The sequence below is a fragment of the Papilio polytes genome, unplaced genomic scaffold (assembly GCF_000836215.1).
Source record: "Papilio polytes unplaced genomic scaffold, Ppol_1.0 DF823691.1, whole genome shotgun sequence".
Lineage (NCBI taxonomy): Eukaryota > Metazoa > Arthropoda > Insecta > Lepidoptera > Papilionidae > Papilio > Papilio polytes.
The window spans coordinates 158892-171643 of record NW_013525513.1 but is presented as its reverse complement, the minus strand read 5'-3'; the positions used below and the strand labels follow the sequence as shown (position 1 = coordinate 171643).

The following is a 12752-nucleotide window of genomic DNA, read 5'->3' as shown; positions in this document are numbered from 1 at the left end:
TAACTTAGGGTAGGCTCCGAACCTCAGTGGGGACGTTTAGTGAACTGGTGATGACTGACTTTTAGTAATATTGTTAACAATTAATCTTTTAGATATTTATCACAAATAGACTACGACTTAACAATATCGATGTTTAGAATACTGTCTTACAATTGAATACAATTCTATTTATATGTTACAAATATAAAGTAGGGATAACATTAGGGATCATGTTTGTGAAAGTATAAATTACTATAATTGTTGAAAAACAACATAACGATAATTACAAACAAACACAATGCTTTCATGATTTCTCATTGTTAACTAAGCATTGTTTCTCATTTACATCATTACTTAATTTTTATTAGATTAAATAACAACAATGTTGTAATCGCAGCATATTTTTGAAATACCTTCCTTTTATAAGAACTCCTACACTTGACAGACTATAGGTGTGTATTTTCACACTAGTTAATTTAGGGGTGAAAAAATTGGAAAATATGTAATGAAAGGAACAAAAACTACAATAACAAAAATATTACCATGGTAACGGTATTTTTTGAATTCATTGTCATTTGTGCTTTTGAATTTTGATATTTACAGTTGAAAGTTTTACAAATAAACAATGTTTTTTTTTTTATAATTTCATGCAGATGAAGCCGCACGGAAACAAAAACAATAATTGCTATAAAAATTCCAATTACATCTCTTATAAATAAATTTAAGTTAAAAAATACTTAAGTATTTACTAACTAGCTTTCGCCCGCGACTCCGTCCTAATTTAAAAAATAGAAAATTAAGTAGCCTTTGTGTTCTTCCAGACTATACCAAATTTGATAAAATTGATAAAATTTCGATAGAAATCTGTTAAGCCATTTATGCTACAAACTCTAACAAACATCCATCCATCTAAATTTTCACATCATACTAATATTATAAATGCGAAAGTCTAGATGGATGGATGTTTGTTAGAGTTTGTAGTCTAAACGGCTAAACGGATCTGGAAGAAATTTGGCATAGATGTAGAACATAGTCTAGAAGAACACATAGGCTACTCACTTTTGTGTTTTTTTAATTCCACGCAGACGGAGTCACGGGCCAAAGCTAGTTTATAATAGTATGAAGTATGATTACCTATTAGAAACTTCATCTTTTCTTTCTACAGCATCTGTACTATTGGATGTTTTGTTTTGTATCTGAGCTGGAGACTCTATCTCCAATGTGACAGGACCGTCATTTTGTATTGATACTTGCATGTATGCACCAAATAGACCATCTGAAAATAAAAAATTTACTCAATTATAGAAACTAGCTTTTGCCCGATACACCGTCCACATGGTATTTAAAAAAGTAGCCTATTAGCTCTTCCAGACTATGCTCTACAACAATGCCAAAATTCATCATCCATTCATATAGGTACTCTAACATCCATCCATCCATCTAGACTTTCGCATTTGTAATATTAGTATGATACCAAACAAAGATAGCAAATTTTCTGTACCAATTATTCTCAGTGCAACGAAATTTTAGTTTAAAAACCTATTTCAATTATAATTCAATATTTTGTAAACATGAACTTTATTGTTAATATTTCTATGCATAAAATGAACATCTTACCAAACTGTAGAATCATCACTGTAAATAAATTTAACATGCAATTTTCCTAGACCACAATTGGGCAGCATTCACAATTTGAGATGCAGTGACAAATAATAATAAAAACATGATACAAGGTGTTAAGGAAGTCCATGTTCTCTGCCTACTCCTTTGTGTTACAGACATGAGTTATATTGTTCTTGTTATATATTTGTAATGTTACCTTTAACTTTATCTGGCTTATATTTATCCTTAAGCATTTGAATGAATTGTTCATAGAACTCCTTTGATCTGTCAGCAGCCATCGCCTTGTGAAAATCCGGCTTGTTACCCTGAAGAGAAAATGTTATCTGTATAACTGAAGGTTTCCACTGATGTAACTTGTATTAATATAATACTATCCCACTCATTAACTTTAAATATTGAGATAGCTGTTTTTTCAATGGATGTTCCAACAATGGAAACCCTCACTAATACTGCTCATACTAAGATGCAAAGTGAAGCAAATTCATACATAGACAATAGTTTCTATCTTTTTAAACACAATGTTTAAACCCATATAAATAAATAAGAGGCCTCACCATTACAACTTAAACCAATTCATTCCTTTTATTGCATGCTGATATTAGATATTACCAAAAATTGATTATTGTCTATGTCCATACAACAGAGTTAAAACACATGTTTGTCTAAACAGTATCTAACTGTATTTTAAAATAATACCAGATCATCATCATCCACTTGCCCTTGTCCCTTATCCCTTATGGAGGGTCGGCACAGTATCTGCTGCCGTCATATCTGAATCCACTCCTTTCTTAAGCATATCCTCTTTCACACAATCCATCCATACTTTCTTCGGTCTTCCTCTTCCTTTTTAGCCATCCACATTCAATCTTAACATGTTAAAATAATACAAGATGTATATATGGAAATTAGAAACCCACCTTCCATGTATTGTATAGAGTGAATTGACTGACACAAAGAATTTCAAACTGTTTGTCAACAATACTTTTCTGCCATCTTTTATGATTTTCATCATCAAATATCCTTATACTTAATATCTTACGAGCTCTGTAACAAGAAAATGTATTAGATGAAGAAAAAGTGTTACCAAATTAAACGCTAAGGAGCCATAAATTTATAAAAAGGCATATCCACATACACATACTCTCTGACGACTTGGCAAATAGAATTTCTCTCCTTAATTATTAACATATTTGTACTTACATGTACTCCATGTCCTTAATAGTATCGCTACTGCAGATCCCAATTAATATACAAGCGCCTTGCTCTATACTGCTTATTACTTCATCATTTACTGAAATTTTATTTTATCGACTCGCTTTCAGTCACATATATACTAACATAAATAACCACTAACGAAACATTATTACTGAAATTACTTACCGGTTACTTTAGCATTTTTAACACGCTGTATGAGGGCTTTCATTTTATTTTGTATGTGAGCTTCAAAGATGATGGTTATATTTGCTAAATAACTGTTGTAGTTATTATTTATTTGTCAGGATTAAATAATTATAAAATAAACATAACCTATATTGCAGAATTCAAACAGTTGTCACTTGTCACTGTCATTTTTTTTAAATAATGGCAATAAATATTAATTTTTCGACCATTTCCAAAGACAAAGTATTTTCTAATTTGTCATACAAACAATATTAAGTGGTGTTTTAGAATATCGAATTTAAGTGGTAAAGCTACTGTAATATTTAAATGTATATCCACATTAAAGAATACTAAGGTTAATGGTAAACTGTTATTTATTAAAATCACATTTTTAGATCAGCGTAGCACAATGGACATAGATGACATATTTGTATATACTATGTTGCCATATATCTAATTCAACTTATATTACAGCTACCTAACAGTAATCATGTGTGTCATTGTATGTTCAATTCAAAGTTTGCGCCTGTAAGTTAAACACTAGCAATTTTTTCTTTAACAACAATTGCTATTTTTTTCTTATTCGAATTTCGTATTTACTTTTCTTTTGTTGGCATGTCTCCTCAAACCACAATTACATCAAAAGATACTTTGTCTGCTGGGGAGATGACAGGTTGACTGGTTATGTACAACTTTACTCACGAAAACCACCTCATCAAGTCCAACAAGGGAGGACCCAGGCGTAGAAAGTAGAAAACTCTACTGACTACGCTGAAAAAATGTTGTTATAGTTAATTGAAATCCATTTATTAAATCGTAATACAGTAGGCATGCTTTAAACCTCTCCGGAATTAGTTATACTTATGTTATAAATGCGATAGTTTCGCTGAATGTAGACAGATTTAAACATGTCATGCTACGTACTCGGTTGTATTAAATCCGCGCAGACGGAACTTTGAGAAAAGATTTGTCTAGTATCTTTAGATTGATATGTCGATGTTTATTTCCTATCTGTTACTCTTACTTGGAATTAGTTATACTGTATATTATGGTCGATAACAGGAATTTTGAATGAAATAACTTTATATTTGCCAAGGACTAGTAGGTATATTTTATTTATAACAACAATCATAAACCACATAGATATACAAAGGTATTTTAAGCGTAACATAGATATAATTTAACACACGGGGAGAGTTGTGCCACTCTAATAATAATACTTTGATTTAATATAACATTCATTATAAATTAATACTCCCATCCCATGTCGCGTTTTAAACACGATTATCATATATTGCACGGCCAATCACACTAATTTGTCTTTGAAATTTATTTTGATCATACAAATAAAATGGTATTAACAAATACTGTCTACGTAATAATTACAACTAGAAAATTGTACAACCATTTCATGAAAATTATACACTACACACTACACTCGCTTAATAATTAAATCGTGTAACTAAAAAATAATAATCTAGGTATACGTTAAAATGAACACAGTGTTTGGTAGATCTGTGCATCTTGGGTTATCTATGTTCTATTAAATGCAATCTAGACCAACAGAGTGACAAAAAAATATAACCTAACACTATAAAAAGTTTTCTATAAGTAAATTACTTATAAGTAAAAAGATGCTCTTATTAACGTTAAGCAAAGAACAACAGACTGTCTGATAGACTTAAACTAGGAGTATTTTTTAAACCAATTCAAGCTTTCTTCGTACCATAAATAAGGCAAATAAAAAAGGCAAAGGTTGCGATGAAATTATTGGCATTTAAGTGACGTAACAAAAAAAACATTGTCTTTGAATGGATAATAACCCCAAGTCTATAGCTTGATGTATGTAAATCTCAGAACAAAACATTGACGATTTACGATTTTTTTACAGAAAATTTTATAATATTTAGTGTCCAAATAATTAAATATAACATTTTTGGAATACGAATTTATGTATATGAGAGCTTTATAGGTATTTACAGAATTAACAATACAGAATGTAATATAGGTAAAATATTCAAGTGATTCAAAATGAATTTTGAATATTCACATATCTAAACTTAATAACTGGTACGAAGATTTTTACAAAAGTATACATATATTTACCAGCCTCTTAGATACAACCTCAGTTTTTAACAACACGAATAACTATATTTAACCACAACGTTTTATTAAGACACTGCAGTTAAGTATTATTGCTGAAAGCGCGATTTTAATAAATCAAATAGCTTTTGTCTTAATAAGTACATCGAATCGAATATTATTACTAAGGCTGTCAAAAATATCGCAATACAAAAAGGATCAGGATAAAGTGTGCTAGGGATGATCGATAGTGCGTTACAACTTTTATAGTATAGGAGCCAAAGTAACTATTGTTAGGAATAAAATTAGTACCGTGCTATAGAATTGGCGCAACTCTAGATTATCGGCATAAACGTCACGTCCCTAGCTGACAGCTGTCAATGTCACTAGAAGTATGGATAGATTTGGCGCGCATCCTAAGTCTTGACGAGAAGTATTGCTCTGAGTTAAAAGCGACAGTATCAATTAAATAAGTTGTCTAATACTATTAAGATTGTAATGAAATTTAACTGGTATATTAAAATAAATATTCTTCAATCACACATTTTTAAATTTACAACAAATATCGTATGAGTTCGATTCGATTAAATATGTCTCATGAGGATTTTTCATGGTATATAATCGATTCCCTTACAATATCGATCAGCCCTAGTGAGAAAGATTCAAATAACAAGTCTTATTATAATAAATATACGTTAAAATTAGATCAAAGCACGAATATAATTCGCAGATCACAATCAGGTTTCACCGTTCATTCACTCTTAAAGTTCCAATCATTCACTCCTATCATTTACACATCTGGCTCGATTTTTACGGGTCTGATAGCATCGATGTTTTCACGCTGAGCATCTACAAGGCTTATCTGTTCCATATAGCGTCGTCTATTGTCAGGATTGTTCATCATAGCGGCGACGAATTCTGATGTTTCTTTCTGCAGGGCGATGATTTTTTGTTGAATCAGTCTATTTTTGTGCATCAGTGCGACTGTTTTCCACGCTAGTTCGAGTATGACGCGGTTTTGTGCGGTTTTTCGTGCATCCATAGCGGGGCATGGTGTTGGATTGGGGATGCTACTTCTTGCGGTGTAGGACGCGAGCCAATTGATCCGCTGGGTGCGTCTGGCCTCGCGAACGCGGGCCAATTGTGATCCTGAAACAAGATTGAATTGATTTGTTAGCGTATAAATAAGAAACGCGAAGAGTTCTTCCTGGCTAAGTTCCGCCAAATTTATCAAGATCCGTTTAGCTGTTCTGGGGACTTAGTAATAAACATCCATCCATCCGTCCATCTAAACTTCTGCATTTATAACATTAGTAAGAAGTGAGATGGTAAGATGTTCTTTGAGGATATTTAATCACAGTAATACGCATCGATACGATCAAAAGCCTCTCACTTGCATTATATCGCGAATATGATAATTCCGCGTTCCCACCGGTGCAATGACACGAACGTTGAACTGTGGAATTCACATGACAGTGGAGTCACGTGGGCTCTTACGCCATGTCTCGTAATTAAACACCGCTCTCTACTGCAACTTGATGCAATTATCTTGCTACATGTGTCTACACTATGTATAAGCCATAATTTATTTAGTTACTACTACGAATGCAGTTTCGACTGTGAAAATATAAAAAAAACATGATGTGATGTTATAACTGTTTGACGTCATTATCTTACTAATATTATAAATGCGAAAGTTTAGATGGATGAATGTTTGTAAGAGTTTGTAGCCTAAACGGCTGAACGAATCTCGATGAAATTTGGCATAGACGTAGAGGATAGTCTGGAAAAACACATAGGCTACTCACTTTTATTTTTTTTTAATTTCACGCGACGGAGTCGAGGGCAAAAGCTAGTATTTTCTATATTTGTGCTTGACAGTAAAAAATTACAGGCTAGAATATTCTAATGTAACTAAATCAAAATAATTATATTTACACCGAGTGAAGTTGCGAGGTGAAACTTTTTGTCTTTGTGAATATTCACATGTACAGTTAGCTGCATGTTGGGTTAATGATTAGGACATTAACCGGTGAACAACGGTAAAATTAGAAGAGGAAAAAACTACAACTAAATTTAAGCGTCAAAGTCTATAAATAATATCGTTGAGGTTTTAATGAAAATGTTACAATTAAAATTTATGATTAATAGTTTTAATAAATAATGATGACTTAAAGCAAACGAGATTTTTAGGTATTCCTTAAAAATAATTTAACATGTATAAAGTTTTTGACAATTTCAAATGTGATTAATTAAAATATTTCCATAAATTGAAATGAACGAATAATTACGTTTACAAGTATGACATAATATCTATTGAATTAGACGTAATTCCCTTTTTCAACAGCTAAAAAACTTATATAAACAATGAACGATGATGCATGATGCAGTCACGTTATTGTATCGTATGCGTTCAAAAACTGACCATCAACAAAAACAACACGCGGGTGTGTGGCCACGTGACCATTACGTTGGGAAATTTGTGCAAGGATGCCTGCAGTCAGTAATTGCTATTACATAAAACACAATTTCGTTTATGCAACATTTTTTTATTGCTATTTTATTTCCCATATGGAGAGTTCTAGATCGGTTTTGTATCAATGTTTTATGAGTTCTTACAATAGCATAATACGATTTGAGATATCTTTAATTTCAATTAGGTATATACTCGTAATAACAAACATATTTTGATGCCTAATTCTTATTTCGTTTTTTTACTCAACTCTATGTTAATTTTTCTATATACAATCTAGTACTGCGATTATAAAAGCATTGAACTATAGACAAGACCTAACGAACTTGCATTTCGCACAAACTTGACAGATCTTTCTGGGTCATTGAGTGCAGCCAAATTTTACATATCTAGGTTGTCCTAACTGCTACCTATTTAAATTAAGGTTTTATCATACCATAATTTTACAATCCGTAGCGTAATATTGTCATTACTCTAATCTCTTACTTATTTATATTTTTTATTTTATTAAACGTTACTCGAAGTGACAACCGAGAAAGATGATAAAATTCGAGTATACGTTATATTTTTAATGACAGTGACTGTACACAAAACATATCTTATCTACAAAACACGTGCTGGATACGTAACAGTTATTTTAGTAGTGGCTATATTTGTACCATACGCATTAAATAGACTAGCTGTTCCCGTGCGACTTTAGCCGCATGAAATCATAAAAACTTTATTTTTTTGTTTATATTTGTCATATTCTCAATTGCAAAGACTATAGTCTTTCCCCCACATGAAGATTTTTACAAATTTATTTACCCCCTAAGTTAAATAGCGTGAAAATATATAGCCTAAAGCGTGTCGTAAGTGTATAGCTTTTTATTAAAGAAATAATTATTTAATAATGTGCCTTGATTACCGACATCCTAAGCTACGAATTAGTGTGTGCTTACACTGTTTTATATTAGTATATGCATATTAGATACATTTGCGAATGCCTCTGTTTCTTGGTCTTAATGTTCATGATAAAACAATGACAAATGTTTAATGATTGATACGAAGTTTCAGCAAAAGACCATACTAATGATAATAACGGGATAAAACACTTAAATGGAATAAGAAACAAAAAAGTTGCGCCCATTTATTATATTGAATGACTTTGGAACCAAAGGCATGTTTTTTTAATGACATAGTAAATATGTGTGAATTGTATTTAATTAACATATGTACGATATTGTTATTTGACGTATTCATGTTAATTTATCAAATTGTAAACAAGTATAAAATAACCTTCGGGTATTGAAAGGACAATAATATGATGGTAAGTTTTAGGTTATAGGAAATTGTTAAAAAAACGAGGCATTTAATTTTACTGTATTACAAGAAATCCATAGAGAAAGAAAAGATTTTTGTAATAAATGATATACCTTTTTCATAATCTAATTAGTATTTTTTTCTTTTTACTTGTAAATAGTTATTGTTTTTTTTTCTACCATAGCTTAATTCACAAGTTATATTTCCCATTGAAAAATATATTATCTATGTATTCAGATACCGGAAGTGCATAATCATATTAAACCGGAAGCATGCAATTCTGTTCCTTTGCGATAGAGTTATGTTTCTTCCGTTCATGATATGCATATTTATTATAATAAAATGAATTTATGACGCAACCTTTTTGTTTTTTATCTTAAAAAAAACATCCAAGTCATTGAAATTTAGTTCCTTCCTTTCCTTATCTTTGTAGGAGAGGAAATAAAAAATAAATATGAAAGAACTGGGAAGCCTGTACTTTTGGTGTTATCCAACTTTTGTGAAAACCGGTAATTCGTAGAAACGGATGGAGTCGCATGGTAATAAGTCTTCCACATATAAGATACCGCCTCTTGATACAAAACAAATTAAGTAACCGTATTGATCGAAACGTGGGTTTGTGCGGGGGCGAGCGTTGCGGGGGCGGAGGTCAATCAAGTACAACCTCTCCAGATAGAATCAGCACAGATTATACAATAAAGGCAACTCTTTAGGCTGGCTACTCACTTGGTATTACAAGGGCTCGCGATTTGACGCGTTTACGATAAATCTAGTGAAATCATACACTGCTTTTGTTTACTCTGACGGTAAATTAATACCTAAAAGGCCAGACTGACAACGCGTAGTTACAATTACATTACTATGTAGATAATGTAAAAGTCACATTCCCACGCTGTAAAATGTAAACAATGTTGTGTTACGTCAGTTCAGTACATAGTTCAGTTAGTAAACAAAAATTTGAACAAACAACAAACAAATAAAAACAAAAAACTTGCGATTACTTATACTAGTAATAGCCTGCGTCTCCGTCCGTACGGAATTAAAAAATAATGAATAGCCTATGAGTTCTTCCAGACTATGCTCTATATGTATTCCTCCATCCGTCTAAGCTTTCGCATTTATTACTAAGAAGTAAGATTTTTTGTTGAATTGAATAATGATCTCTAGAAGTATCTCCTGAAATTGAAGGGATTATAACTGCAGCAATGTAGCTATAAGTACAAAAAATATCAACATCGCTATTTTTATACAGATTTTGAACTAAGTTAATCATCTAAGCCCGGTGCGTGAAAATGATAGCGATATCGTAAGAAATATAATTTTATCATGTGTTTATTTAAAAAAAAAATGAAAAGTCATTTTAAAATAACAGTTTTTCCTGTCCAAGTTTGTTTTTCACATAATCCTAAATGATTTCACTCGATACGTCATTGTTTGCGGTAGGTCAGTGCATGAACGTTGAAAAATAACTTCGTCCAAGATTTATAAATTATACTTCATTCTAAAACTAATTAAATCGGACCTACCTTTTTTAATTTTTCTCGTTCTCTTTTCACACATTTTCTTTGAATAACACAGCTTGCTGGTTTCACAAAACACTGAACTGAATAATCAGTTGATTGTTAGCTTTGCGCGAAACGTCCGTGTTGCTCGAGTGCTGAGCGGAGAATTGACGACGATCCGCGACGTTGGAAATCGATGGCTTGCTGGCGAACGGTCTGGCCACGCGTCATAAAGAGCGAGATAGAAAGTGGTGTTGCTCTACAAATTCAGAATTACCCTATATTTTTCAAATAATTCAATCGTAAACGTAAATTCTAATACGATTCTTATTTGTATTGCAGCTATCATGCAAAATCACTTAACATGTTCCGTACATTATGGGAATTGTTTTCCTGTATTTAAGTTCCGGCGTGTAAATTAGCTAACTCGCATTGTTGTCTCATTCACTCCTATATTCCCATACATGACCAAAAGAGATAACTGTATCACTGACATCCTTGCTTCACAACTTCATATTTCTACGGTATATTATTATATGTTAGTCTTCGTTTGTACTTAAAATAGTAAAAAAAATAAATTCTTATATCTCTGTCGTTATCCCTAACTGGGTCTTAATTAATTTTCTTCAGTCTTGGAAACAAAGGAAAGTGCCAATTCCACCGGAGTTGCGTTGTTTTCTGCCAGTCATTAAATTAGAATTAAATTAATCTGAATCTAAAAATATTACTGGTGCTTGACTGGACTACGATTTACAAGATGCAAATTTTTCATACTTCGGAGTAATTAATAGTTATCTGTTCAATTCTAACATAAAAAAATAAAATATGTTACATTACTAAGAGCTCGTTTTCCCTATTTTATGGAGTTAATTAGAACATTTAGCTGGCAATCAGTTTTACCTTGATAGTCGTGTTGGATTGGTCACAACACGCATGGTGTCGCACGTGTTGCTGTTGATAATTTATTCCAAACTTATTTCTGACGATTAATGAGTTTTATGATCATGCTTTTTATGGATGTGCAATCAAAAATAATGATAAGAAATATGGTTTCCAGCTTTCATTAACTAGCAGAAGATATCTATCTTTCGACATTGTATTCACACATATTTATAATGAAACATGTAATGTTGACATATGTACTAGCGGCGGTCAGAGTTAAAACAGGAGTTTAATTAAACAGTTTTTATCTGTATTTTAACGCACAAATCCATCAATACTATGTTGACGTCATAGATGTCAATTTTGACTAAGAAGTTCTGAAGTAGATACTAAGAAGTTACAACACCGCACGAAGGAACTTGCTTTAGACTGCCTCTGAGATTTACAGCCCTAAACTTTTTAAACCGTACTCAGTCGTTAATAGCTTACTGAATTTACCCTTATTTTAGATTTAATATCACCCAGTGTAGCCTGTTTGGTTAGCGACTGTAACAATAAACGCTTGTTCAATGTAGAGTTACAAGTCATACACAAAGAGTCGTAATTAAAAACTACTCACGTTGTAGATGACGTGTAGCTGTCTTCGCAAAACGCTACAAATGATTCATCAGTGTACACTTAATACGCAATGGAATAAAGATCGTCACATACTTGGACATTTCCATGTTCAAATCGAATTGTTTTCTTTATGCCCAAAACGATGGGGTTAGTTTTGTTATGTTGTTATGTTTAGTCGCTAATAAGATATATGGAAAAAATCAGATTGTGTACCACAGAATCATATTAGTGAATAAAAAAATATTTTGTGCAGGTCTCTAAACGTAGTTATCACTTTCACTCAAATTGCTACGTGATATAGAGTAACTATTCTCTAAAACATAAGCCAAATATTTGTTATTTAAAAACGTAACGTCTATCGTATTGATAATATTAAAACACTACTTGCACATAAAATTACCTTTGACAAACCTATATGTTGTAAGTCAAATTAGGTGCAAGGAAGGGCATGCGGGTAGGACGGGCCGCGGACACGTTGGTGCTCACGACACGAGACACGTTAAGTCGCATGTGTCACGTTACACATTACACTGTGCATGTATTTTTATTGCATACTTCTACACTGTATTTACAGCATTTAGGAACCATATTAATTTCATACTGTCTTATTGCCTGGTCACTATAGGAGTAAGTGTAGATTTATTACGAAAAATCTACAAGAAGTATTGAAATACCGCTAATTACGGCAGTTATTTTCTACAATTTTTGATATGGAATGAAATAACTAGGGATTTAATTTTTGTACGTAGCTCCTTTCTATTAGATGCAATGTTGTATGAAAAGTAAACATCGCTAAAACTAATTGATGGCGAAAAAGTTAAATGCAAGAAGTTACTTACATTATATAGTTCTGGCAAATGCTACGCTGTCAATTATCAACAGCTCTCTCTATGTAAGTCTTAGCCTAAGTT

At 32.1% G+C, this 12752-nt stretch overlaps 2 protein-coding genes across 2 annotated transcripts; both read right to left on the bottom strand.

Moving 5' to 3' along the window:
• Positions 1 to 1039: 1039 nt before the first annotated feature.
• LOC106104137 (D-tyrosyl-tRNA(Tyr) deacylase 1) lies at positions 1040 to 3190 on the bottom strand. Its single transcript, XM_013284090.1, has 5 exons — positions 2983 to 3190; positions 2803 to 2893; positions 2520 to 2646; positions 1799 to 1907; positions 1040 to 1255 (listed from the first exon to the last, which is right to left on the bottom strand). The coding sequence occupies exons 1-5, from the start codon at positions 3023 to 3025 to the stop codon at positions 1110 to 1112; spliced, it is 516 nt and encodes a 171-aa protein (XP_013139544.1). The 5' UTR covers positions 3026 to 3190; the 3' UTR covers positions 1040 to 1109.
• A 2359-nt stretch (positions 3191 to 5549) lies between these two features.
• LOC106104120 lies at positions 5550 to 10520 on the bottom strand. Its single transcript, XM_013284072.1, has 2 exons — positions 10366 to 10520; positions 5550 to 6213 (listed from the first exon to the last, which is right to left on the bottom strand). The coding sequence occupies exons 1-2, from the start codon at positions 10397 to 10399 to the stop codon at positions 5855 to 5857; spliced, it is 393 nt and encodes a 130-aa protein (XP_013139526.1). The 5' UTR covers positions 10400 to 10520; the 3' UTR covers positions 5550 to 5854.
• Positions 10521 to 12752: the final 2232 nt, after the last annotated feature.